A 27,699-nucleotide genomic window follows, 5' to 3' on the forward strand; every position below is an offset into this window, starting at 1 on the left:
GTTTGCTGCAGCAAAGCTCGGTGCTGTTCAGTTTCTTCCTCATACCCACTTCTTCCTGTGCAGGGGACTGGAGGTTCTAGTAGGAGTAGGATGGTTTCAGTGTGACACGCTTTTTATTTTACCCAAAACACGCCACTGGCTGCCAAGAAGTGGCGGGTGCAGTCCTAGAGCCCCTGCTCCCACTGGCACAGCCCAATTGTGCTGTGCCATTACCACCCCTGGGGAAGTAGGGAAGAGGTGGGGAAGAAGAGCTGGAGCTCAAGGGTCAGCATAAAGCCTGTGTACTCTACCAGCATCCCTCTGAGGTTGAAACAGCCTTGTGCTGGGTGCTGCAGCTTGTCTGACAGTCTGCACCACCCTGAACACTTGAAATAGCTCAAGCTTACACAAGAACCGAGCGCAGGAATTACAGTACAGGAATTACTTTGTTCTACAAGTCAAAGGTTTTAATTTTTTTTGAGGACAGATTAAACATGATTGCAATCCTTCCCCTTCCCCGCAGCAGCACAGCCTGTTCCTTGTTCCCCCATCACCTCCTGGAGCTGCTGACAGACAGAACAGCGTTGGTGAAGGCAGGCGCTGACCCCACTCCACAGCCACTTCCAGTGTCCCTCTGCACAGCTGAAGTCTGTCGGGCTGTCCCAGCTGTAGGTGAGCTCCACAGGTCACTGCTGCAGCCAGTAACGGGCTCAAGCGCTTTCACTTCAAGCTTTACACTTCTCAGGGCAGAATATCTGCTACCTAAGGTTCACAACTGAAGTTCCACAACAAAGAGTTCCAAAAATACCAAACTACAACCAAGCATAGTAGTGGTGCTTTAACATCTCAAGGTTTATGACAGTTTATCAACTCTGACAACACACAATTTCCAAATTCCATTTCTCTGACTTTAAGCATTTGTGGCAAAAATATTAAGCAGTTTCCTAACACTGTAGACTAAGCCAGGACTGCAATCTTCAGCCTAGACTAAAGCAACACTCCTCTTCACCAGTCAGGGTGTGCCTCAGAACTTCCTGCACAACCAGTGGAGTCCTTGGGTCCCTAACTAGGGACCCTGTAACAAGTATTTCCACATGCGCACACCCCATCTTCTCGCTTGGGCCTGGCCCTCAAACGTACTTCAAGTGGACAAACCCAGAACTAGTTTTAGCTTAAGCACAGGGTACATCTCCACTTCCATTAAATACATTTATTGCAAACATCTTTACACAAAAATAGGTTCTCTCTAGGCCATTCACATGCAACTTAAAAGGTAAGAAGCAACTATCTATGACAATACACAAAACACTTCAAGATAGATACTTAATCTATACAAGTTTAATGTTTGCCACACTTGGTAGAATTATTACATCTTCGAGCTGCTCATCCACACACAGCTTGGTCGGCAACATCTGCAGAGGGCTCAGGAGCCCGAGGTGTTGTTGCTGCCAAACCGCTGGTTGACGCTGTGCAGCAAGTGCTTGGGGAGGCAATTCCAGGAACTGGCCAGCATCTCCTTAAAGCAAATCACTGCTTCGAGGCACAGCCTTGGGAGAGGGAAGACACAGCCGCTGTTAGCATGACCAGGGGCTGCAAGGTAAGCTCATTCTTTACAGCTGTTTAATGAGGGTTTGTTCTTGTCATTAGTGCCAAACGTGCGCTCCTGAAAGACATCCTGCTCTGCCTGCTCCTAACTGGCTGTTGTCCTTTCAGCATGCTTTAGAAGAAGAAATCTTTTCAAGCATTGTAGGAATGGAAGAAACAGGCCTGGAGGTAACCCTGCACTACCTGGCTCGGATAGAGACAGTTTAATCTTGAAGTCTTGCTTTCTTAGTGTCCTGGTTTCAGCTGGGATAGAGTTAATTTTCTTCCTAGTAGCTGGCTTTAGTCTGAGAACAATGCTGATAACACCCTGATATTTTAGTTGTTGCTCAGCAGTGCTTAGCCTGATCATGGACTCTTCAGTCTCTCGTGCTCTGCCAGTGAGGAGGGACATGAAAAGCTGGGAGGGAGGAGAGACAGGACACCTGACCCAACCTGTGGGTTTTACATTCTTCCAATTCTCCTCCCCATCCCACCCAGGGCAGGGGGGTAAAGAGGAGGATGTGAGCGAGCGGCTGTGTGGTACTGAGTTACTGGCTAGGTTTAAACCATAACACTTACCTTACGAGAGATCTTGGTTGTAGGGAAAACACAAGTATTTCATTACTGTGAGCCTGGGGGTGGGAGAGAGAGAGCAGCAGTTTGGTTATGTGGATTCACATCACTACAGCAGGAACCAAACCAGATGAGGCTCACATAAACAGACCCTGGAAAGGCAGTCAATGGGGCACGGACTGGGCTTCACACAAATCACAAAGGCAGCAGACAAGCTGAACACAGAACTGCTCACCAAATCCTACAGTAGGGGAAGATATGGGCACTAGGAGAACTACAGGTGAATAAAACCCTTATCTAGGCTGCCTCATACAATGACAGCTGAGGGAGAACGGGTGCACAAAGTGGCCAGAGTCAGACGCTCTCCCTGTGCAGCACCAACTTGTGCTGGGAGAGAATGGGAACACTGTGGGCAGTTTCCAAGTCTTCCTGGAATTGCACGGAGGGACTTCAGACACAGGGACTGTATCAGGCTCAACAGTCAATGGTTTTGGCTTTTTTAAATGGTTATGCTTGCTCCTTGAATGCACCTAAACCCATCATCTGCCAGAGCAATGCTGCCAGCGCAGGAGGAGCTGTTGCACCACTGTTGTTTGCCACTTGCCTGTTCCAGCTGACACGCGCTGGTGCTTACACTGCAAGGTGCTGGCACGCTCATTCCCAGCCTCCCTCTCCTGCCTGCTGGCGTTTCAAGGACCTCAGGACAGTCCTGGCCTGGCTGAAGAGTCCCTTTCTCTTCAGGCTGTTTTCCCCCCCAGGCCTCTCTGCATGCAGCGCAGTGAAGAAATTACTTTGGGAAGGGGTCCCTGAAAACACCCCCATGAGACGCACAGGGCAAAGCTGAAGATGTAGTTGGGAGGTATGAGGGAAAGTAAGTCATGGTTTGTTTAAATAATGAATAATGATGTGGTTTCTAGAAAAGCAGAAAAACATTTTCCCTTCAAGCTTTGTTTATGCACCTTTGTCAGTCCTCACAAGATCACACGGCTGACTACAAGCCTTCCACACTCGCTGCAGTGATAAGACACTGCGGCTCCTGCAGGCAGGACGAGGCTGCACAGGAAGGGAAAGCTCAAAATAAACTTACAGCTTTTGAGTGGGCAAGTAAGTTGTTGGCACAGCCCCCAAAGATGATCACCTCTCCCTCTTCACTTGCACAAGCAGTATGCCACAACCTAGAAACAGAGGTCAGCGCTGCATTAAAGCAAAAATCCACCCCACCCAACAATGCCTGCGTAGGATTTGTATTTGAAGTTAACACATGCGAGGTTGCCCTTCCACCAGCGCACTGGAGACGTGACTAATTCAACAGTTTATGTTTGGAGAAAGAACACTGGTCAGCAAACACAGGTTGTATAACGCGTTCCAGTTTGAGCTGGGCTGTGGGGCTCAGCAGCACGTGCCTTGGACACCAACATGCACATGCATGACACCAACGACCCTGTGGCTTCTACAGGATGGCTGCGATGAGCTGCTGGTGCAAAGTTCATTTCCATGTCCCACTTGAGCCAAAAGACAGAGCGAGCAGAGTCAGCCAGACTTTGTATTGCTCTCCTAAGACTTGGGGAAAGAACTAATCTCATATGTGCGCTCAGCGACAACACGGCACCGTCCCACTGTTCCAAAGAGGGGAAGGGCAGGTGGGGGCAGCAGCTCAGCCTTGTTACTGTCCAGGAAAACAGACCCTCCCTCACTCCTGCCAGCAGCCAGAGCAAGGCCAAAGCAGGCAGACCAGGAAGCGTCAGTGCTTTAACCCAGTTAACCTTGATCAGAACACTTCCTCAAACCAGATCATCACAGTAACTCACATGATGTGAGTATTTTCAATGCCACATACATGCATCACAGCAGGTTTGATGCTTTTAAATTGCAGGTCATCATCTCTCATTTACTCAGCAGGAAGACAAAAGTATCCTGGGCATGCCCAGGATTAGCCACTAACGAGGACGCTAAAAATGATGACACCTGCCCATGTCCAGTTTGCAGGCAGAGCAAGAACACCCAGGTTCCAGTTAGCTTGTGTGCTGGCAGCTACAACTCAGAGGCCTCGGCAGCAGAGATTAGCCCCCAAATCCCTTTGTTTCCTGCTGCTGCACAAACACTGAGCTACACACTACCGCCAGCACCAGCCCTACAGTGGTATTCATCTTGGATTTTGTGTGCACATCCAACATACCCACAATTCTGGGGCAGATGTGAGCATTAGCATTGTATTATTAAGAAAAATGAGTGCTGTGAAAAGGAACGTGTGTCCTCTCTTTGCCAGCCAACATTACATGCTTCCCCACTCTCTTTCAGTAAGCTTCCAGGAAGGTGTCTACTGTACCTTGGTTTTTCAGAGTAGTTATGCTCAAACTGTACCCACTCATTCTTGCTGATGCAATAAATCCAAGCATCACCTGAAAACAAGCAAAACCCCAAACAAAACCAGCATTCTGTTAGTTCTTTCATGTTTGCTGCAAGTAACACATACTCCAGTGCAACACAGCCCACTTTTGTTCTTAAAGAAATCAAGTATTTTAGGAAAAACCTTATGAAACAGTGGGCTACCTGTTGGAAAACAGGTGCTTCATAGTGGTTTATAGGAGTGAAGTCAGAAGGGAAAATGGAGAACTGTAAAGCTCTTACTAATAGTAATTTGCATTAGATACAATTTTAGAGCAGATGAATTCCTATAAATAATAATGTCTCAGCACACTCAGTGACTTCCTGCTCTGTGAAATGAACTGTTGACAGTAAGGAGCTGGATCACAAGTGGATGCAAGGAATTCAGCAAGAATTGAAGGTGACAAGGCAGTAATTCAAGCTTCTGCGCACAACTGCTCAAGTACACAAAGACAACACAAAATCCTTTTGGAACGACTTACTTAACGGCTGCTTGTCAGTGGTGAATCCTCCAAAGAGAAAGAGGTGATCCGAGGAAATTGGTGTTAAAGAATGCCATGATCGGCCAACTGGGCAAATGCCTTGTGTGATTCTGTATTTAATGAAAGCACCATAAATTACACATGTGCTACAATAAAATACTGCTGCTCCTTTCTGCTCTGATTATTTTTCAGATATTTCAAGGATGCAGCTTCCTACTATGCTCATGATCCAACAGCAAGTTTAATGTCTTTAAACACAGTAAAAGAATTTTACTCATATCAATACTTAAAAAAGCCTGACAGCAAGAGTCAGCAACTGATCAGCAGGATCAGTTCTACCTGAGTTTATCACATTTAACTAGATTAAAAGTGAAAAAATCTGGCACCTTCATGTTGCTTTACAAATAAATGAACTCAAGTTTTAGTACCTACATTTCATTCCACTCCCACGTGTCCAAATTCAGATAGTAAAGATCATTCATTCTGGATTCCTACAATAAAACAGACCACAGTTGAAACACTCTGCTTAGGTTTCAGTCACACATCAGTAAACTGGGCTGGGGCTTACCCTGTATCTGCCACCAAACACATAGCCTCTGTTCCCAACTGTAGCACAGGCGTGAGCTGCGCGTGGTGATGGAGTTTTACCCTGCGAAAAGAAAATGTGAAGTAAGAAGGTAAATTTATTTGATAGGTAAGAAAGAAGATGCCATTTCACCAGAAACCTGCAGTCGATGGAGTCAAGAGGAGCTGGGCTGAAGATGCCCACCACATGCCATGCCAGGCGCCCCAGAAGGTGCCGAACAGCAGCAGACATAGAGAACTCAGGCTCCTCTAAGGCCTCCCTGGAAAGCTCGCCTGGCCATGGCACACAAGGCAAAGCAAGGTCTCACAGCTCCACAACCAGTCACCCGAGGGGATGAAAGGCTGAACTAAAGTCAGATGTAAGGCCAGCAAGAGAGTGAAAAAACATCCAGTAAGTCATTCTGTGTGCGGAAACTTGCTTTATTTGATGGCTGGAAGATCGGAAAACTCCTTAGAAATGGGATTTTATTTTTTCCTCTTTAAGTGTCAAGGTATAAATTTTGCTTTCAGAAGACGGTTCAGACAGTCGCAGTAACAGACCGTGAGATAATGACACAATAAATCATTACACAGTATTTTTCTTGAGTTACTTCTAAAATATTTGAGATCTGTATGCAGTAAGACAAAGGAATTCTTTGGTAATCTGAATAAGTAGTAACTTATCTCAAATTTAATTTTCTCCAATTCTGTGGCTATGTCACTCCATTTGCCTGTTCCTGCACACTTCTGGGACACTTCAAATAGTGTATATTTGGAATTAGGGGTGTTTTATTTTGGCCACAATTCAGCTCCCAAGTGAAATGTACCAAACCATCACATTACAAGGAGGATGTCAGGAAACCATGCACTTCATTTTCCTGAGCTTCCAGCAAGCACAATACCACTGAAGCATGAAAGAAAGCAAGTCAACAGGAAAAAAGATGAAGAGAGACATATCAAAATAAAAGGCAAGTTTGGAGAGAAGATCTAGGTAAAAAAATGGTTTAAATTAAGTTTAAATGGCCTCAAGAATCACAGAATTACAGAACAGTTTGGGTTGGAAAGGATATTAAAGCTCATCCACTTCTAACCCCTGCCACAGGCAGGGACACCTTCCACTAGACCAGGTTGCTCCAAGCCCTGTCCAGCCTGGCCTTGAACACTGCCAGGGATGGGGCAGCCACAGCTTCTCTGGGCAACCTGTGCCAGGGCCTCACCACCCTCACAGGGAAGAACTTCTTCCTATCATCTAATCTAAATCTCCCTCTGTCAGTTTAAAGCCGCTCCCCCTTGTCCTGTCACTACCCGCCCTTGTCAAAAGCCCCTCTCCAACCTTCTTGTCGGCCCCTGTAGGTAATGGAAGGCTGCTTCTCTTCTCCAGGCTGAACAACCCCAGCCCTCTCAGCCTGTCTCCATAGAAGAGGTGCTCCAGCCCTCTGAGCATGTTTGGGAATACTGAATAGGCAGCAGGTGATTTTTATTTTGAGGGGATGTTTCCAATGCTAGTTCTACCAAGGGAGTTTCAAACCTCTCTCTTAACAGTCCTTTCCCTACAAGCATGTTACATCTAACACTGCAAACACCAGCTGATGGCACCTCATGCAGTCCATATACAGGAGAGAAATGAACAGTTGCACAGTGCTGAGAAGACAGGAAGGTATAGGGAAGTAAGACAGCTTGCTTAGGAAACGCGAGAAGGGAAGAGAGCCCTGGTCACACAGTCCTAAGCTTTGTCTCCTGCCCAGGTTTCCTCCCCTGGTTGGATTAGGTCTCAGGAGGCAAGCCAGTGCAGCATGCGCCAGCAGTGCTGCTTCCCGCCAGCCACAGCAAGTGGCCTGTGATTCATCCCATGGAGAAAACACACTGAGCAAGCACCACTGAGACAAGATCAGCTCCACATGGCCCATTCGTGGAGTGTCAGTCTCATGACCATAATGAGCTGGTTTAGTGGTGGACTTGGCAGTCGTGGGGTAAAGGTTGGACTTGATGATCCCAAAGGACTTTTCCAACCTAGTTGATTCTGTGAACTGCAAGGCATTTCTCACATTCTCCTGCTAGCTAGCACTATGTATTTTGGAGAACTCTTCCATAGAATCATAGAATGGTTAGGATTAGAAAGGACCATCTAGCTCCAACTCCCTGCCATGGGCAGGGATGCCTCACACTGGTCCATGTCACCCAATGCTCTGTCCAATCTGGCCTTGAACACTGCCAGGCATGGAGCATTTACCACTTCTTTGGGCAACCTGTTCCAGTACCTCACCAACTTCTGGCATCTAGGGACTAGTTTATATTCCAAAGAAGGCAGGATCACAGAGCACCTGACAAGTAAATATTCAGCAGTTAACACACTGGTGACCTGACAACACAGCTGCAGGATGGAAGAAGAAAGCAGAAAAAATGTATTTTGGGTCGATTTCTGTGCTTCTTGCTTGCAAACAGTTAACCACATCTTCTAAATAATGCCAGGGAGATATAGACTAGAGCCAGTACCCCCACAATGAGATACAACAGGTTAAGACAGCTTCACACTGCACCTGCGGTCCAAAGCCACTGTGGCTGGGACAGGCCACTACAAACCCTGCACAGCTACACACAGGGTCCATTTTATCAGCATGCTCTTCTCACTTGATATAAATTAAAGCAGTGAACCCAGGCCTAGCAGAGCTGTGCTTATTTTCACAGGATGCTACAAGAGATAAGACACAGAATGCTCTTAAGAGCTGTAACTTAATTAACTGACATAAGATAAGTAATTACCGTAGTTATAGGCTGGCTCCAAGTAAAAGTTTCAGTGTCCAGAACATGCACATGGTCATTCCACCCTCTAGGAAGACCTGAATTCTTTAAAAATATTAAATAAGCAACAAGTTTTAATAAGCACTAATTAAATATTAAAGTTTAAATAGAAATTATGTCCAGGTTTACTTACCCAAAAAGAGGTTTCATCAAATTCAAAAGTTCCCCGTTGTTTCCCTTCAGGAAAATAACCATAGCCTCCAAAAAATATTAGCCTGCAACAAAACATGCGTCCAATTAGAAATGCCACTACATCTGTTGCTACAAGTTAAAGTTCTGTAAAGGTTGCGCTCTAAGAGAAGACAGGAAAACCAGGGAAGCTCTTTTGGCTTCATTCCTTCCAATATGTCTATCATGTAGGTTTTCCAGGTGTGGGGCCCTGTTTCTTGCCTAATCAACCCTACCACCCACATTAAAGCCCTTTGCAGCTGTTTCCCAGGCCTCAGGCTTCCAAGCTTTACTCCGGTTCCAAATGTGTGAAGCTAGCAGGCCTGCTGGCTGGTTGCTGAGCTTCAGCCAGGGCTCCCGCACAGCAACTACAGGGGTTTATCACTGTCGTTTCCCAACTCCACCCTTTCCAAGCCCTCTGCCCATTTTTCCTAAGCCCAAAAGTGTTCACAGACACTCCTCGTAAGAAGCAAAGGGAAAGCATTACACCTAGGCATGGTCACTGTGGAGATGTGTGCTTGGCAGGGCAGGGCCAGAGGAGGTAACATCCGCAACAGTTCATCTAACACTTTCCTTGTTTTGTGCAACCAGCACAAAACACACTGAATTAAGCATGTGCACTGCTGAAAGAGCCACATGCAATTTTGAGATAAAGGCTTCCTGCTCTTCAATTATCAGAGAAATGCAAGCTGCCCCACAAGACGTGACCAAAAGACTGCACTGTGTGTGATACGGGGAACCCTAGAACAGGATTCTGTGAAGAGCAATTCCAGATGCAATTGCCAAGAGGAATGATGCTGATACAAAGCAGTGACTTTAAAGCAATGTACTGAGAACACGCTGTGGAAGATTTACTGGGAATAGCCTACAGTTTGGACTGCAACTCACACAGCTACTCTGCAGCTTACACATACCCAAATCGGGAGTGTGGTTTTTTGCTTATCAACTGTTAAAGGATACAACAGTTTTAAGAGGCTGGTTGGGAAAGAAATCAGCATCTTCCTGACACACGTGCTGCAGACAAGTCCTTCTGCAGCTCTTGTTCACACAAAGACACGACAGTGACAAGACTAAGAGCAATTAAATACAAATGCACGCGCAAGTACAGCTGTGATGACTTTGCTAGCGGAGCCTTACTTGTTTTTGTAAACCCAAACGCCAAGTTTGTCCTTTGATGAAGGGGGTACCCCCTGACAATCTACTCTGACCCACTGCAGCACTTTGTCCGTGGATCTGGAATTTAACATGTAGAACTGTGGAAAAGAAAAAGATTTTTTTTTTTTACCCACACACTTAGCTTAAAGCTTAAATCTCACTGATGTTAAAATACTAACTTTTAAGTAGCATGTACTAGTATATAACTGTATAAATTAAAAGTTCTTTTCCTAGCTGCACAGAGCACTGACAACGTTTGGAACAAAATATGGATCCAAAGATCCTTATCTTTTTGCAGACTCAAGCCCCCAACACTTTATAGAAGTAACAGGGCTATGGACATAGAGTTTTACCATCCAAAAGCTGACACGGGATACGATGAACATGTGTACAAAGTAGTGCTTGTCTTACAGTTAAAAAAAAATCTGCTTAAAAAAGTGTTTTTAATTGTATCATCCCTTCTCTGCATGTTACATCATTTTACATGGAGCAAAATAGCTGATATAAAATACATCTATAAAATAACTGAAATGTAAGAATACCACAGCAGGAAGGAAGCAAGTCACACTTTCTAAATGTAGTTCGTCTCAGACTGTCTGCAGGCATCGCATCAAGCTACTTTCAGTTTATATTTAAGAGCAAGGCCAGAACTATTTAATTGAAACCACACTTCTAGAACATCAGAAAATATTATCAGAGACTCCAGAGAATAACTACAGACCAGTTAGAAATCACTTGCTGATATTATTTCCAGTGACCTCTGGAAATTCCCATCTTTCAAAAGAAGTAAACTCAGAAGTGCCAATGCAACAGAGTTTATAGGGTGAATTGCACAAGAACAACTGCAATCAAAATAAGTAGTAGGTCACGGTGTTTCTTCAGCAGTGTAAAGCTACCAGAGTACAATCCTCATGTGAAATGATGCACAGCTGAAGGCTGATCTGCTATACAAACGTCACATTATCTGACTAGAGAAGTTAATACACCGAACTGATAAAAGTCAGCCAGTTTATCACCTGCATGGAAAAAAAATAAATCCAAGCAGTAAGCACTGTGTTTTTTTAAATCAAAACCTCCCAGGCAAGCACACAAAGAACACAGTTTCCATTAGTTCACATCTGGGGAAGCTGCTGACAGGATGAAAAGGCTGGTTATCTGTCTCTAAGAACTAGAGATACCATCAGTAGATGAAACTATTATGCTGCAGAAGCCAGGGAGGACACAGTGACTGAATATATGCTCGGCATCCCCTCTTACTAACACTAAGCTCTGAAACAAGATACAACTGTCCAGTCATTTGGTAAAAAATGTTTCCATTATTTGTTAAGATTATACATTTCTTGCTTTGGATGGATTTTAATTAACCGAAAAGGCCACCTCTGCTTGGAGAAAAATGGGACCAAAAAGTAATGAGGAGAAACTTATTTGTGCGGAAGGGCTTATCTTTAAATAACTCACCTTGTTTGTGTTGCCACGTGCGTGATGTCCTCCAAAGAGGTACACCACTCTGTCTACACACACGGCACAACTTCCAGACATGGAAGGAGGAACATCTCCCTCTGTTTTACTCTTCTTCCTAGAAGCACAGTTTAAAATATTTTACCTGATAAAACCAAACAGCAATCATTTTATCTGGAGGGAACTTTTGTAACACTACCACTGTGTTTTTAGTTACAGTAGAACACTGTGGACCACTCACTTCTGAGTTCTTTGCAGCTTTAACAATTCCCAACACTGACCTGGTATGGTGCAGGAGGTGGGGAAAAGGCAATGTAATTACTACATGTTTTGTGGGGGAGGAGTCCCAACTGCCCAGTTCAGGGCTTTGGTATGCCTTGCATGCTCAAAATCCCCCAAAAGATCCTCAGGCAAAGAGGATGCACCTGTCCAAACTGAAGGTTTCTATTTTGCTACTGGATTTTTAATGTTTGTAAACATGGTAACAAGATGAGCTTCCAGCCCCCATTCAAGGCTCTCCCTATCCACAATGAGGACCGGAAGTGCTGCTGAAACCACATTTGCTGCAAAGCACAGAGGGGACTTGGCTTTACAGCTCAAGGCCCTGGTTAGCTATGGAACCGGAGCACTGGATTCCCTCTTCTCACACTATCAGGCACACAGGTTTCACAAAACTTCCAGGCTCCCAATGACGTAAGATGACACATTCGTTTCTTTGGCTGCATCAACATCTAAACACGTTTCAAAATTTACTTTTTTTTTTTTCCCCTCCTTAAAAGGACAACAAATAAATAACTTGATATGGATTCCCTCACCAATGTACCATTGCAATCAAAAGTGGTATAAATACCATTTTCAGGTGCTATCCCAGGCACCCCAAAACACTTCACACTCTTGATCCCCCTGTCCAAGCTGCCTCTCCTACTTTACCCTGTGTAAACATGTGTGACTTTACACATTTATGCAACTGTCTGACAGGTGGGAACAAAGAGATCAGGGAGTTCTCTCTGTTCGGGCCCTCAGCATGCTTTCCATACCAATTTAAGAATTCATCCTTTTTTTTTGCCCCCATATAAACAACAATTAAGTGAATTATTTACTGTACCATCTTCCAGTTTCCATGTTGTAGATCCATATTTCATCTCTAGGCAGATAGAAGTCATAAAATCCCCTAACTTGGGCATTCTGCAGAACACATCACAAAAGGAAAAGCAACATTAGAAGAATGCTTGACATACTGAATTACAGGCACCTATGAATGTTTACTCCCTCTCAGAGATCTAATCACAGAACAGAATGGAACAGGAGCAGTGCCTGCCACACTTCTGTACCTCTCACCTGCCCAGCAGCCCTTGGAGAGCAGGTATTAGTGTGTTTTAGCTTCTGCTGGGGACCAGACAAGCTCTCAGCAGAGCCAGAGACTGGGGTAAATGGAAGTTAAACCTCCTTTTCATAGCCAAAACAGGATGACTAAGGTGTATAAATGAGCCAAAATTTCCTTTTTAATTCTCCCACCCCCTGCATGACACTACCAGAACAATACACCAAAGCTTTGTCTTGAGCTTTATTTGCCAATTTGCTATCAATTTATTTGCCAAATTAATTGACAATTCATCTTTGTTCCTGTCAAAATCATAAAATGACTTAATTCTCTTTGCAGTACATACACACCCAGCATGATAAACAACCAACCTGTGAGCACGAACATGCAATATAAAGTTGTGCTGATAATGCTGTAAATAAAAGCACCATTTTGCATGGTGTGCATTTCAAATCATACAGCATTCTCTTCTCTTCATTCCCTTCTTGAGGTTCAGCAAGGCAAAGTGCCGGGTCCTGCATTTGGGCCACAACAACCCCATGTCACGCTACAGGCTGGGGGAAGAGTGGCTGAAAAGCTGCTCAGTGGAAAAGGACCTGGGGGTGCTGACTGACGGCCGCTGAACATGATCTGGCTTGTGCACAGCCAGCCAAAATGGCCCCAACAGCATCCTGGCCTGTAGCAGAAATAGCGTGGCGAGCAGGGCCAGGGAAGTGATTGTCCCCCTGTATTTGGCACTGGTGAGGCTGCACCTTGAATCTTGTGTTCAGTTCTGGGCCTCTCACTACAAGACAGACATTGAGGTACTGAAGCGGGTCCAGAGAAGGGCAACAAAGCTGGTGAAGGGTCTGGAGCACAAGTCTGATGAGGAATGGCTGAGGGAACTGGGGTTGTTTAGTCTTAGGGAGAAGAGAAGGATCAGGGAGGGACCTTACTGCTCTCTGCAACTACCTGAAAGGAGGTTGTAGTGAGGTGGCAGTTGGTCTCTTCTCCCAAGTAACAAGGGATGGGACAAGAGGGAACAGCCTCAAGCTGTGCCAGAGGAGGTTTAGATTGGATATTAGGAAACATTTCTTCACAGAGTGTGTAATCAGGCACTGGAACAGGCTGCCCAGGGCAGTGGTGGCATCACCATCCCTGGAAGTGTTCAAAAACCATGCAGATGAGGTACTCAGTGATATGATTTAGCGGTGGTCTTGGCAATCCTGGGGCAATGGTTGGACTTGATGATCTTAAAGGTCTTTTCCAACCTAGATGATTCTATGATTCTTCCAACACACATTGAGTTGACAAAGCCAAACAACACCCTGCATTCCACACAAGCTGACTGTTTGCCAAGATCTGCATTTAACATGATTTATTTCAATATTTCAAAACTCTCAAATGTCATATTCTAATTGTTAACTGGAGCTTTTCTTCTCCGGGGGAGAGATAATTTTACAGTCACTCCCAAACTAATGGGAGATAATGACCAGCACCGTGGGTGGCAAAAGGCTTACAGCATACCTTATAGCCTCCCCAGACATACATGCAGCGCCCATCAGTGACTGCCACGTGCCCACTGCGCTCAGCAGGACTGTCGTTCTCCAGCTGCTCAAAGCTGTCCTCAGCTGGAGCCGGAAGTTCTTCATCCGCCTGCAGGTCTTCGTTATCATCAGCCATCTCGATACGGTGCTATGGGCACAGAATTACACATAGTATGGGGCTCTAAAAGTCATCAGGGGAAACTACCAGAGATAAAAAAAGGTAAACTACACACTGCTGTTTCTTTCACAATGACGTTTTGGTGGTAGAAGTCATCCTGCCAGTCAAAAAAGTTTCAGATGGGGGTTCCTCAGTTGTGTGTAATTTATAACAGTTTCAGTTGCCAATTTGAGCCAAGGTCTCTATCTGGTTTTTAAAAACACACTTATCTATAAATTCATTAGTCAATGACTAAAATAACCAACCCACACCAGAATAAATTTGAAAACCTTGCCTACAATATGGTTTTCACAAAAGTAAAAACTCCTGCAGCTTTTAAGGCAAAGTCCTTTTGGGCTGCTCAAGCCAAGTGTCCCACACACAAACCTTCCCATAGCTGCTGAATGCAGGACATACCACCTATGCTGAAAAAAACCCAACACAAAACAAACCCCCCTGGTCAAAATCACGCCAGCATGCAGAAGACCAAACCCAGAGCCTGGAAAGACAATGGCTATGTGCACTCAGCCTGTGGCTTCCTGAGCACTGTGCAGCTTAGGGGTAGAAGCAGCCGACACGCCAGGGCTCTGGCACGTGAGGAGCCCCAGGGCCACACCGTCACCAGCCTGCTGGTAATTCAAAGCCCCGGCTCTGGGAGGAATCAAGCCAGGAGATGCTGGTCATCCCTGCCAGGTCATCCTGGGAGCTGCCTGCACGCTCAGCCTGCAATGGAGCAGGGGGACCCCTAAAAAGCCAAAGTCACTTTCCACTTACGAGTGCTCCCAAGTCCCCATCTGCTTTAGCATTCCTGCAGCTGTGAGCTGAAACCATCACCACACAAAGATTTTTCAGACACAGATCAAAAGATCAGGGAAGTTGGACAGTCCAAAGTAATGGTTTTGTGCAACCAGACAAAGCAAGAGAAGTGGAAATGCCTTTAATGAGACTATCAAGTTCTCCACTCGCAGAAAATCCTTGACACCTACACTGCTCCCGACAGATTTTCGTTTAATTTGAACTGCTCTGATGATGGAGACACTGCACCTCCCTCGGTAGTTTATTTTTCAGCTTTAATTATGGTTTAAATTAGAAAGCCTTAGCCACACTTCAATGAAATCTGTCTGCTTCGAGTTAACCGGATTTTTACTGACTCCTCCCCAGCCATCAGCATTCCCTATTTTTTACAAGCTAAGACACACGGGACAACTGCCCGCTTTTAACCATTTCTCAGTCTCGTACTTGAAACGATTCTCACAAGCCACTGCAGTTGCCCTACGGCTGTGCCCTGGCTACCCACGTTCCCCACGACAGTCCCACCGGCCGGACACGGTCTCCTCCCGCGCTGCGGCAGTCCCGATACATGTTACCTGTCGGGACATAGCCGTAACACAGGACGCTACCGCAGCAGCAGCCGCGCTGTGCCGAGCAATGCGCCATCACCGCACTTACCAGACCCGTTAACAGCCTCCCGGCCCTTCCCGCTTCTGCCAAGGTTTGGGCCCCCCCCCGCCCCACAGCCCGCCAGCGCCCTGCCGAGCCGCCTCCCCTCCGATCCCGACCCTGGGCCCTACCGCGGCGGGACGGGGGCTGTCTGCAGGCTGGACGACGCGGCCGCCCGCTCCTTCTCTCCCTTCTCACCTCAGCGGGGCCGCGCAGCGTCAACATCCGCCGCGGGCAGCCGCTTCCGCCAGCGCCGCGCAGGCGCCGTCACGGCCCGGGGCCGATCGCGGGGTCCGCAGAGGGGGGCTGCCGGTTCCGGTTGCTCACAGCAGGAGCCCGAGCACGTTTCCAGCCGGGACTCGAGGCACGGCCGAGGTGCGCGGCTCGTCAGCGGGGCGGGAACCGCCAGGCCGGCGCGAAAGATGGCGGGGGTGCGGCCTGTCCGCCGCGCCTACCCCCCCTGGGAGCAACAGCGAGTGGGGTAGTGCTTTGTCAAGAGAAGTTCACCGAGCGGTAAATCCTCTGTTAAAATAAGTCACCGAACTAATTCTAAAGTTCAGCACACGTATAAAATTACAGCTCTGCTACAATACCCAGTCACAAAACTCCGCTTTATAATTTGTTTCAAAACCCTCCTCTCCCCACTACAGGTTGTAAAAACGTCAAACACTAAATCAAAATTGGTCTTGGTTCAACTCTCTATAAAATTTTAATGACTGTGCTCCTGTTAACTAGTTGAAACAAAAATAGCAAGTACTACATATGCTCTTCTTAAACAATAAATAAGCATTTTTTAAACAAGAATGAAATAGAAACTTTACACATCCAAAATACAATATACAACCTATTTCAAAAATGACTCGATTACAGAAACAGTAAAACCATGTTACAAACTGCATGTAAGCTTTTCTGTGTGACAGCTGCATCTGCACGTTGCAGCTTTTCCTTCAAGTTCCACGGTTTAACTTAATGATTTTCCTACTTGGAGCAAGATGTCTGGCTCCATCATTTGACTGGATGGTCAGACAACAGAGTTGGGTGGAATCGAACAATAAGATTCAGTGGTGTTAGCAAATTAGTTACCTTTTTCAAGCCTGACACGTGTGAATCTTCCAAAAGTACAGTGTTCAACAAATTTTATCTCTTCAGAAAGGCTGATGCAATAAGGCTGTCGTAAAAGTTTTAGACTTAAGCCATATTTTATCCAACTGAAAACATTTTATGTCATGTCACCTTCAAAAAGAACAAGTTGTATGGACTGTCTCATTAAGACCATGACAGCAGAAGTTAACAATATATACAAATGAAGTTTTATCAGGTTCCTATTATGCAGAAAACAAAAGAGACTTCCATAAAAAGGACTGCTTTGTTCTCAAACTTCACTTAGAAACTCAGCTTAACATACAGTTGTTCTGTAGCTTTAGTAAAGTTCACCAACAAAAGACTTTGCTGTATGCTGTAAATAAACCCAAGTGTTCAACAGTTTTGTTGCCAGTGTTCATGTGGTGCTGAGTTGACTTTGTCTCTCAGTCTCAGCTTTTTTCTCTTGCCGGTGGTTAACTGCAGCCCAGAAGGTTATTTTTTTCAGCACTTGCTGCAGAAGTTTGGATGGCAAGTATGGTATTTGGTTCTTTAGGAGAGTTGCGTTTTTACCAATGCAGTCAAGACACAACCTGAGGGAGAAAAAAGAAGAAAAAAAATTAGATTTAAGTAAATAGTCTATAACCTAAAGACATAAAAGTGACATCTAGTAAAAGCTTATGATGTTTGCAACACACGTTGTGCCTGCATGTGCAGGAGAGTATAATACACCAGTGTTTAATCTGCTATGGATTCCTGTATATGGCATGTTTCAATTATTACTAAGCTAATTTCATATTTTACCTGCCTAGGTAGGATTACACAGTTAAAAACCGCATGTAAAAGCACGGTGCCGTAAGGATTTACACAACTCCATGCGCCAATGGCCTCAACTCACCTGAGAAGTGAATAAGGTTGAGTCTGAAATATCAACAAGTCACTGCAGTGACCCTGAGCAACGGAAAAAAAGAACCATTAAAATGAGGAATGGCTTATCTCAAACATTGCCATTTTCTACATTAATGTAACATTTATGACCACGTGCATAATTTAAAATGGGTAATATATAAATAATTATTTATAAATAATATGAATAACAAATTCCTTTTTATGAGCCCAACCAGAGCAAGAAAAAAACCCTCATAAATTACTTTCCAAGAACACCTGAGATCACATCTCTCACCACCACATATCCATGAACCCCATATCATCACCAATTTTATTGTTTTATATAAATTTTTATTATCATAGTGATATGATTTCATTAAGTTTACTGACTGTGTCCATGAAATGCAAGTCATCTTTGCTTCCACCAAACACCATCACTTCTCCTTCTTTTCCAAGGCAGGCTGTATGCCACAATCTAGAAATCAAATTTTAAGTAGAATTAGTGACCAAGTGACTACAAGCAGTTGTGTGTTATCAGCAAAAAAAATGTTAAAACTAAATGCTTTTAAAGGTTTTGGAGAAGCATTAAATTTACTTGTATGTTAACCTCTTCACCTCACATAGACTCTCCTCCATTCTTCACATTCAAGTTTCTTTTGAAAAGACTTGCTATAAGGATATAGGTTTCTTTTTTGCTGTAAGGATAAAGGTTCCTTTTAACTAAAATGGAAAGGTCACTTTTTTAAAATCCTGTGATTCCATTACTTAAGCACAGAGCCTTGAAGTCTTACTGGCCTTGCTGCTCACCCAGAAGAATCATACAATTTTAAGTAATGGATTTTACAAGTTGCTCTGTGAGCTGCAGAAACAATAAAGCCTGTTCTTTATTGGCCTGTGTCATAAGAAGGGAAGGTGACCTTAAAGTATATCATGCCATAAAGTATGATGCTACTCATTTCTTTAGGAGTATAAAAGGAGAGAGCAATGTGACTATGCATCTTATGAGAATTTTGCTGAATGATTACGTTTCTTACAGACCAATATATTTTTGTCATTATTTGACTCTTCTGACACATATAGTTATATATATGTTATTTATCACTACTTCGAGAAAATGTTACAGTGGAAAATTTTTAGAAAACAAAATAACTATACAAAACAAGCTTTTGCCAAGAACAGCTTTTGGTTTCCTTTTCAGGATTTTCCACTATTTCTTTATTTCATAACTACAATTCTAATGGCTATAAAACTGGGTGTTTTCAGTACTGACTCTAATCCCAAACACTAGGATGAGAGCTTCAGAACACAGGTTATCCTGTTTCAAGTTTTAAGCTGCCCCCAAAGTTTCCTGGGGATCATTTGCTTACATCATGCCCACATGTAAATTTTTTTATGTGCATATAAAAGCACATGGTATTTAAAACACCCCCAAAAAAACAAAACCAAACCTGACTTGAATAATCTTGCTTTAACAAAGATTCTGCTACTTCAGCAGCTACACCTTACTGGATTTACTTTTTATTATTAGCAAATCAAAATCTATAATTTTTCTACTGGTGTATCACTACTGAAGTAAGTATCACAAGATGATTATCACCACAGAGCTCTGGCCCTTTAAATCTACTTAACCACAATAATGTGCACCAGTAGAATTTTCACACAAAAGTAAACATTCTCACTTTCTTATTCCATTCATATCAGTAATTATTCACCATCCTCCTTAGGTTAAACTCTATCCCCCCTTTTCTCTTCCTCATACCTGTAGATAGATCTGTCTCTGCCTTATCTGCATTACAAAAAATCTGGCCTGGACTTCGTCACCGAAGAACACTGGGAAGCCTTTCCTGCCTTGATTCTGTTGACATCCTAGCTCGCAACCTGGGGCTTTTTCTACAGACTGACAGAGTTTTTGTCCTCTCACAGCTACTCTAACTTATCACCTAAACATTCTAACAAAACACATTAATTATACAGATGCTGAACTGATGTAACCTTTTTACACAGCTCTTCTAACTAGAATAGCAGAATTACATTGTAATGAAAATGCTGGGAATCTGTAAGTTAAACATACAATTTGTTCTGTATTTTAACCTGGGATGCAAAATGTTAGCTGAAGTACAACTGATGGACAGAAAGAAAAAGAAAAATATTTTCTACGAATACAGAATCACAGATCTATAACCTGGAAGACAATTTTTTAGAAATTATTAAAAATGAAAGTCGAAGGAAATTAATCTTTACAGAATTTGAGGAGGGACTCAATTTTGAATAAGCATCAGGAAAAAATACTAATGCATATATGACATACTGTGCATTACTCTAAAATAATAGAAATATGTAAAATAAGTACACATGTATGTATTATTGCCAGTGCGTTTTACATCCTGTTGTAAAGTCATATGAGCGACAGAACTGACCTAAACCTTTTTCAGCTGCAGAGATGCTGCAGTAATCCCATGTAAGTATAGGGATATAATTATGGTACAAGTAAGCACTTCACACTCAAACTAGTTCAACAGGGAGAAAGGCTTTTGGTATGGCCTCTTTTATCCATGTTTCCACGACTTCCTGAGAAATGCTGAAGTATTTTTTTAAAATTTTTTTAAAAAGGGGGGGAGGTCATTTACTTCAATAAACAATTAGGTCAATGAAAGCCAAGTCTCCTCAACCTCCAAAGTGCATACCAAAACCTTGAGGTGGTGGAGAACCACAGGACATGCTTGGACTTGAGGGAGTTCTGAGACTCTTGTCAGCATGTCACCCAAAAGCTTTGTTCTCTTTGGACAGTCTGGGCTGCATGTGCAGTACAGTTCCCAGCAAATTTAGTGGTGTCAACCTTAAGAACCCTCTTTGGTGCTTCTGCTGCAGCAAGGAATGCGGCTTGTTCAATAGCCCCTCTGCCAGCACAGCCACGTGACAGTTCCACTTTGCAGGCCAGCATGGGATCTGCCCTTGAATTGCCTGAAAACCACCTGGGGTTCAGGAGTCACAGGTTCCCAACATCCAGCCCTACTGCCAGAGGTTATTCCAGCTTAACTGCAGAACAAAGGCTGAGGTGCAGCTCCCTGAGTTGCTGCCTGCAGAAAAAGCATATTCAGGCCCTTCCTGATCCTTTTTCATGATGCACTAGTAAAAATAATTACACAAATCCACTTCAGCAGTTAACTTTTATGAGACCATCCATGTAAAGAACTGAACACAAGGACAGACATGATCCTTGACTGCTAATGATGTACTTTGTTACTTAAGGCAGTCATTAGTCCCTTCATCTATCAGTTCCCTAATTGTAAAAAGACAGAAAATATTCTATGAAGCTAAGATATATGTTTATTTGGGCTTGAAAGAGTCTGAAATATAAGCAAGCAGAAAACTTGGTTTAACAGTGCTGTTATATTTAAAAGACATCCTAGAATAGGATAAAACAGGGAAAAAAATTAATTGAGGTAAAGGTATTTCAGTAATATAAAAACAGAACGTAAGGCAGGCAGCATGCAAATGCCAAAGAATTGTACACTATGCTAAAAAAAAAAATCCATAAAATTGTGCTGAGAGTACCTGGGTGAATGTGGAGAATGAACTCCATGAAAAACTGAGTATTTAATACCTACAGCAAATCAATTCAATAGTATTTATGTTGCAGAGAATGTTTTAAACACTGTGTTAAAAAATAGTCTGAGCTCTGATACAGCAAGCACCTGTTCTCAGTGGCAGCTTCAACATGAAACTTGCTTTCTTTAGTCAAAAAGAATCTATATTTTTCTGTAGTCTTAAAGTAGAGAGGGAAGTGGTACAGAGCCTGGAAGTTGACAGTATTATTGTTCATACTGGCAACACACATTCTAGAACTGGGTCATTCTGGTTGGCAGTTAAGGCCTTGAAAAATTATAAAACCCCACAGCCACTTAATGTGCTGTTTAGTACTAAATTCAGTTCTGCAAAACTGTAATCCTAATTAGGTGCTCCTGCTCAGGGCAAAAACCCAAACAACCACCACAAACAAACAAGTTATTTTATAATACTTTTGAACCCTGAAAGGTGCATCAACATTTTCATGGTTGTCTCCCCCATGTTTCTAATAATGTATCAACATTAATCAACCTCTATTATTCACATACATTATTAATTCCTCAAAGTTATGTGATTACATATTCTTGTATAAAAATAATTTCGCTATAGAATCCCAGGTTAGTTGGACACCCAGATCCCTCATCACAAAAATAAAATCTTTTAATTCAAGTAAGCATCGACTATAACAAATACAGAAAGTTTAATGTTGTATCAGATATGAAGGAACATAAGTTAGTAAAGCAAACTGCACTATTTTTCTAAACTATTCTTATAGCTTAAAAATACTGTTTGATAATTTAAAATTACTTCATTTTTAAAAATGCTTATATTTCAGCAAACATGATCTATTTTTGTATACCTAGGCCTACTCTTAGGCAAATGGGTAAGTTGTTTCCATCCATTTGTTGTAATGCTGTGAATCCAGCCATCACCTACAATATAAGAACATACATTAGCATTTTTTCCCAGGACTTTTTGTATTTATACAAAAAGCTCTGTGTTCTAAGAGCACATTATATTAAGGTAACAGTAACATCATCACTACATTAACTTGCATCTTTTCAGTCTGTAATTTAACTTAACCACTCAGCCACAGAAAGCATGGAAATCTGGAATTAAAATACACTTTTTTTTTTCCTTGATATATTGAGAAAATTACCCCCTCTCAGTGGAATATATCTGTGACACTCAAAACTATTTTCACCAGTTTCATATTTTTTCATATTTTTTCATGAAAAGAAGTTGCCTTTTCTAGAAAAGCAACTCAGTGTAAGACTGTTCTACTTCCTATTTAACATTTTGTAGCTGTGATTTGTTACTCATCCAAAAATCTACATTATGTTGACATTATTATATCTTCTCCCTGTAATTGCTATTGATATCAAGTTACCCCTTGTTCATACCAAAATATGTGAGACTCTTGCCTTTATTCTTTTTAGATGACAAGACAGTTTGAGGAAAGATTTATTATCATATGTTCTCATTGTACTACACAATGGATTTCTATAAAAATAATAAAATAGCTACAGAAATACCCAGCGCCATGAGAATCCTGTAGCAAGATTTAGGTCGAAGTAGTTTGAGAAAGACAGCAAATGTGCACACTATACGAGGTTAGTACTGAAGTGTACCACAGAATCAAAATCTCTGTATTACTTACTTAAAGGAACATCATCAGAACTTAGTCCACCAAAAAGAAAAAGTCTGTCATCTCCTATAGGAGTCAATGTGTGCCAGGATCGATCTTTTGGTTTCTCTCCGCTGATAGTAATTCTTGGTGAAACAAACAAACAAAAAACAAACGTTCAAAGAATGCTGAAAATTAACCTGCCAGAAAATTTAACAGTTAATTTAGTTTGCCATAGAACAAGCCTGGATATTTTCCCGGTGAAAAAACTGCACTTAAGCAATCTGAATTTACTCTTGAGAAGAGCGGTGTTCAAATCTAAACACAGCAATTTCATGTAGTAACTGTTCTCTGAACCATCAGTTATGTACATATCGAATGCAAGGACAAAAGCATTAATTGTTATTTTGCTTATTTTCTTAAGATCACTAACGCCACTACTTAACTGAAGCCACTTAGGACAGTAAAGGATGGACTACATATTCAAATAAACTGCACAGTACATGAAGTAAATAGTTATTTGAGATAAAACGTAATGAATCCTGAGGGCTACAGGCTCTCTTCTCCTAGGAAAATTATCTTAAATGATATAAGGACTGTGGCTTTACCTTCTATCCAAAAGCTACTATCTCTTCAAACATTGTGCCTTTTAACACAATAGTGAGTCACCCAAACTTTGAGATAAATTTTAGTAAAAAGTGGAATTCGTAAGTACAAAACAGATGAAGGTTTATTATTCAAGAAATTTGCTCATGTTACAAAAATATAGATTTGATTTTTGTTTCATTTTAGCTACACAGTTAAGTGTGCTTAGGATGAGAATCTGAGCAGTAAAGACCCTGAACATAATGGATTACCTATAGTGGGTGGCCTGAATTCACACCATTCAGCTGTACAACTAAGTTTAGGCACTGAGGTGTACAGCTGTCTCAAGAGGATCCCAACAGAGCCAGCACATAAAAAGGACCTCCAGAGGGCATCAGCCCACCTAGTATCTCAATACTATGCAAAAAAGCAACTCCTGTTGTAAAGTATCTAAAGTTACAGACAAAGAATCTAGGCCACTGCATACTCAGTTTGTCCTTATTTTGGAAAGCTGGTGGAAAAAGCAGGTGCAAACACCTGTAAGCTCTCTTGCAGTGCCAGAATTTTAGTGGGAGACTGTCCATAACAGGTAATAAAGGAATGTTCAATCCAGGTAGACTATATCTCAAAGAACCAGTTACTTTTTATACCTCCTCTTTGCTAAAGTGAGGTCAGTGTAATACACACAGATGTGCACTCAATCTACAATATGAACAGTGCAGACAGTCATCTGTATTTCCTCTGTAATCAATGAAGAGAAACAGGTCCTTCAAAAGCACAACTCTTGATTTATGTTAGATGTCTGACTTGGCAGCAGTTGTCTTATGCTCAAGAAGTGCCTGTTTCTCTTAACTGAGCACAGAGGAAGCCTGGGGTGAGTAATACGGGCATCTGCAGTTCAGTTAGAGGAATTTCACTGCTGGTGACTGCTAAACAGTTCTCCATCTGGAAGCAAAGACTGAAAAGCCATAGCTAATTAAACTGTGATTGCAAAACTGTCCTAAATTTGGCAGTGAAGTTGAAGCCAAGTCACAGTCTTTGAGTGCCTGCTTTGCGCAACTCTTGTATAAGATGCTTCTAAAATTGGCAAAGGGGCAGACTGTGCTGAGATACAACCAGCTTTGTTGTTTAGATACGGATGGGTGATAACATTTCAGTCTTTCACACTACTGATACAAAAAATTATCACAGTAACAGGTATGATATTGAATGTTTTGAATAACAAATCAGTAGAGCTCAGGGAAGGCAAAGTAACTTCTGGGTAGTGGCAAATAAATAGTGCCATGTCATGCTTGAAGATATTCCTGGATTAGTAGGTTAATATTATGCAATTCCTCAAGAAACCTGCATAGAATTGCAGAAATAAAAAACCCAAAAAAACTCTTGACATGACTGGTTAATGAGAAGCCATGGGGCTTTAAATAAAATCATTATTGTAGTTGGAATTTTTCTTTCAGAAGATGCCTGATAAGTAAACTTGAATGTAGGACTGTACAAACCAAGTCCTCCTTGCTCTGTATTGTACAGAAGAACTTCAAACAACTGCAATTAGTTTGTCTTGGACAGCAGCATTCAGACAGCCAAAGTTTTTAATCTGTATTAAATCCTCAAGTCTTGTTTGGTGATAATTCAAGTGGGCAATCAACGGCAATCTCTCTGCAGCTGCAGAATGGCTGAGGTAATTCTGTTATCGAGATAAGAAAGGCTGAATCCTGCCCAATTTTTAATTCATTATTGGATCAGAAATTTCAGTAGAAAAGAGTCTAAAGCCATTGCATAAGAAAAGAAAGGTTCTTTGCAAGAAACACCTAACGGAGAAAATGCTTACCCTAACAGCAAACAAGTCTGAAGGAATTTCCCCACCTGTAAAATACTGGAATGACATTAGGGCTTTTTAGAGGCAGTTTTCAGCTGCAAATGGATTGTCTGATTAGAACTATTCAAAACTATTGCTGGTACTCAAAGGATGTAGAGTGATTTTTCTTTACACTCTCACTACATAACTATATTCAGTCAAGCACTTCTTTGCTATATAAATTTCAGACAAAAAAGGAAGGATCAAAGGGAAAACAGCAATGGGGGACATTACGGAGGGGATCTGTTACAGGCCGCCTGATCAAGAGGACTCTGTGGATGAAGCGCTCTACAGACAGATAGGAGCAGCCTCACACTCGCAGGCCCTTGTCCTCATGGGGGACTTCAACCATCCTGACATCTGCTGGAGGGACGGTACAGCCCGGCACAAGCAATCCAGGAGGTTCCTCGATTGTGTGGAAGACAACTTCCTCTTTCAAGCAGTAGAGGAGCCGACAAGGAGAGGTGCCATGCTTGACCTCGTGCTCACCAACAGGGAGGGACTGGTTGGAAATGTGACGCTCCAGGGCAGCCTTGGCTGTAGTGATCACAAGATGGTTGAGTTTGAGATCCTCAGGACAGTGAGAAGAGCATGCAGCAAGCTCACTGCCCTGGACTTCAAGAAAGCAGACTTTGGCCTCTTCAGGAACCTCCTTAGTAAGGTTCCATGGGATACAGTCCTAGAGGGCAGGGGGGCCCAAGACTGCTAGTCGATATTCAAGGATCACCTGCTAAGCGCTCAGGAGTGTTGCATCCCGACTAGAAGAAAGTGCAGCAGGAGGCCAGGAGACCTCCATGGATTGACAAGGAGCTGCTGAGGACGCTTAGAGGGAAAAAAGAAGCTTATAGAAGGTGGAAGTGAGGACAGGCGGCCTGGGAAGAATATAGGAGCACTGCCCGGGAAGCTAAGGACCAGGTTAGGAAAGCTAAGGCCCAGCTAGAATTACATCCCATCTGGCAAGGGATGTAAAAGATAACAGGGAAGGGCTCTATAGATACGTAGTAAATAAAAGACAGGCTAGGGACAATGTGGGCCCTCTCCGGAAGCTATCAGGAGAACTGGCTGCCATGGATTTGGAGAAGGCTGAGGTTTTTAATGACTTCTTTGCCTCTGTCTTCACCAGCAAATGCTCTGACCACACCACGAAAGTCTTGGAAAGCAAATGCAGGGACTGTGAAAATGAAGACCTTAGGCCCACTGTAGGAGAGGATCAGGTTCGAGACCATCTTAAGAACCTGAACGTGCACAAGTCCATGGGACCTGATGAAATCCATCCACGGGTCCTGAAGGAGCTGGCGAATGAAGTTGCTAAACCACTGTCCATCATATTCGAAAAATCCTGGCAGTCAGGTGAAGTTCCTGATGACTGGAAGAAGGGTAATATAGCCCTCATTTTCAAGAAGGGGAAGGTGGAAGACCCGGGGAACTACAGACCAGTCAGCCTCACCTCTGTGCCTGGCAAAATCTTGGAACAGTTTCTCCTGGAAAACATGCTAAGGCACATGAAAAACAATGAGGTGGTTGGTGACAGCCAACATGGCTTCACTAAGGGGAAATCCTGCCTGACCAATTTGGTGGCCTTCTACGATGGAGCCACAGAACTGATGGACAGGGGCAGAGCAGTTGACGTCATCTACCTGGACTTGTGCAAAGCGTTCGACACTGTCCCGCACGACATCCTTGTCTCTAAATTGGAGAGACATCAATTTGATAGATGGACCACTCGGTGGATAAAGAACTGGCTCGATGGCCGCACGCAAAGAGTGGTGTTAAATGGCTCGATGTCCAGTTGGAAACCTGTAACAAGTGGTGTCCCTCAAGGATCAGTGTTGGGACCGGTCCTGTTCAACATCTTTGTCGGCGACATGGACAGTGGGATTGAGTGCGCCCTCAGCAAGTTTGCCGACGACACCAAGCTGTGTGGTTCAGTTGATACGCTGGAGGGAAGGGATGCCATCCAGAGGGACCTTGACAGGCTTGAGAGATGGGCCGATGCCAACCTTATGAAGTTTAACCAAGCCAAGTGTAAGGTCCTACACCTGGGTCGGGGCAATCCCAGGCACAGCTACAGGTTGGGCAGAGAAGAGATTCAGAGCAGCCCTGTGGAGAAGGACTTGGGGGTGTTGGTTGACGATAAGCTTAACATGAGCCAGCAGTGTGCGCTTGCAGCCCAGAAAGCCAACCATATCCTGGGCTGCATCAAAAGAAGCATGACCAGCAGGTCGAAGGAGGTGATCCTGCCCCTCTACTCTGCTCTTGTGAGACCTCACTTGGAGTACTGCGTACAGTTCTGGTGTCCTCAACATAAAAAGGACATGGAGCTGTTGGAGCGAGTCCAGAGGAGGGCCACGAGGATGATAAGAGGGCTGGAGCACCTCCCATATGAAGACAGGCTGAGAGAGTTGGGGCTGTTCAGCCTGGAGAAGAGAAGGCTGCGTGGAGACCTCATAGCAGCCTTCCAGTATCTGAAGGGGGTCTATAAGGATGCTGGGGAGGGACTCTTCCT

The 27,699-nt window shown here is 43.3% G+C and overlaps 2 protein-coding genes across 11 annotated transcripts in view; both read right to left on the reverse strand.

The window, feature by feature from the left end:
- Positions 1–420: 420 nt before the first annotated feature.
- KLHDC2 (kelch domain containing 2) lies at positions 421–16,018 on the reverse strand. 9 transcript variants are annotated; one of them, XM_030483030.1, is made up of 14 exons: positions 15,790–16,018; positions 13,975–14,142; positions 12,253–12,332; positions 11,148–11,265; positions 9,672–9,787; positions 8,500–8,581; positions 8,328–8,411; positions 5,572–5,652; positions 5,436–5,494; positions 5,004–5,113; positions 4,463–4,535; positions 3,224–3,311; positions 2,143–2,195; positions 421–1,526 (listed from the first exon to the last, which is right to left on the reverse strand). In XM_030483030.1, the coding sequence occupies exons 1-14, from the start codon at positions 15,814–15,816 to the stop codon at positions 1,403–1,405; spliced, it is 1,263 nt and encodes a 420-aa protein (XP_030338890.1). In that variant the 5' UTR covers positions 15,817–16,018; the 3' UTR covers positions 421–1,402. The 9 variants fall into 9 exon arrangements, with proteins under 9 accessions (XP_030338890.1, XP_030338889.1, XP_030338893.1 ...); XM_030483029.1 differs by having other exon boundaries at positions 4,463–4,553; XM_030483033.1 differs by having other exon boundaries at positions 15,723–15,957.
- Positions 16,019–16,275: 257 nt separating this feature from the next.
- KLHDC1 (kelch domain containing 1) overlaps positions 16,276–27,699 on the reverse strand; it is a 32,780-nt gene continuing 21,356 nt past the window's right edge. For both annotated transcript variants that reach the window (XM_030483028.1, XM_030483027.1), the window contains 5 exons: positions 22,787–22,899; positions 21,986–22,058; positions 17,950–18,034; positions 17,570–17,622; positions 16,276–17,264 (listed from right to left, as the gene is read on the reverse strand). In XM_030483028.1, the coding sequence (XP_030338888.1) occupies positions 17,090–17,264; positions 17,570–17,622; positions 17,950–18,034; positions 21,986–22,058; positions 22,787–22,899 (499 nt within the window). In that variant the 3' untranslated portion in view covers positions 16,276–17,089. The remainder of the gene's footprint in view (positions 17,265–17,569; positions 17,623–17,949; positions 18,035–21,985; positions 22,059–22,786; positions 22,900–27,699) is intronic.

Source organism: Strigops habroptila, chromosome 4 (assembly GCF_004027225.2).
Source record: "Strigops habroptila isolate Jane chromosome 4, bStrHab1.2.pri, whole genome shotgun sequence".
NCBI classification, from domain to species: Eukaryota; Metazoa; Chordata; class Aves; order Psittaciformes; family Psittacidae; genus Strigops; species Strigops habroptila.

What these genes read in the sequence shown, in the direction of transcription:
- KLHDC2 (XM_030483029.1), bottom strand. Translation starts at nt 15,816, where the DNA reads ATGTTGACGCTGCGCGGCCCCGCTGAG. An exon ending in CGCTGCGCGGCCCCGCTGAG is followed by an intron (nt 14,143 to 15,789) that starts GTGAGAAGGGAG and finishes CTGTGCCCATAG; the next exon opens with CACCGTATCGAGATGGCTGA. An exon ending in TACTTGCCCACTCAAAAGCT is followed by an intron (nt 2,196 to 3,223) that starts GTAAGTTTATTT and finishes TCCCACCCCCAG; the next exon opens with GCTCACAGTAATGAAATACT.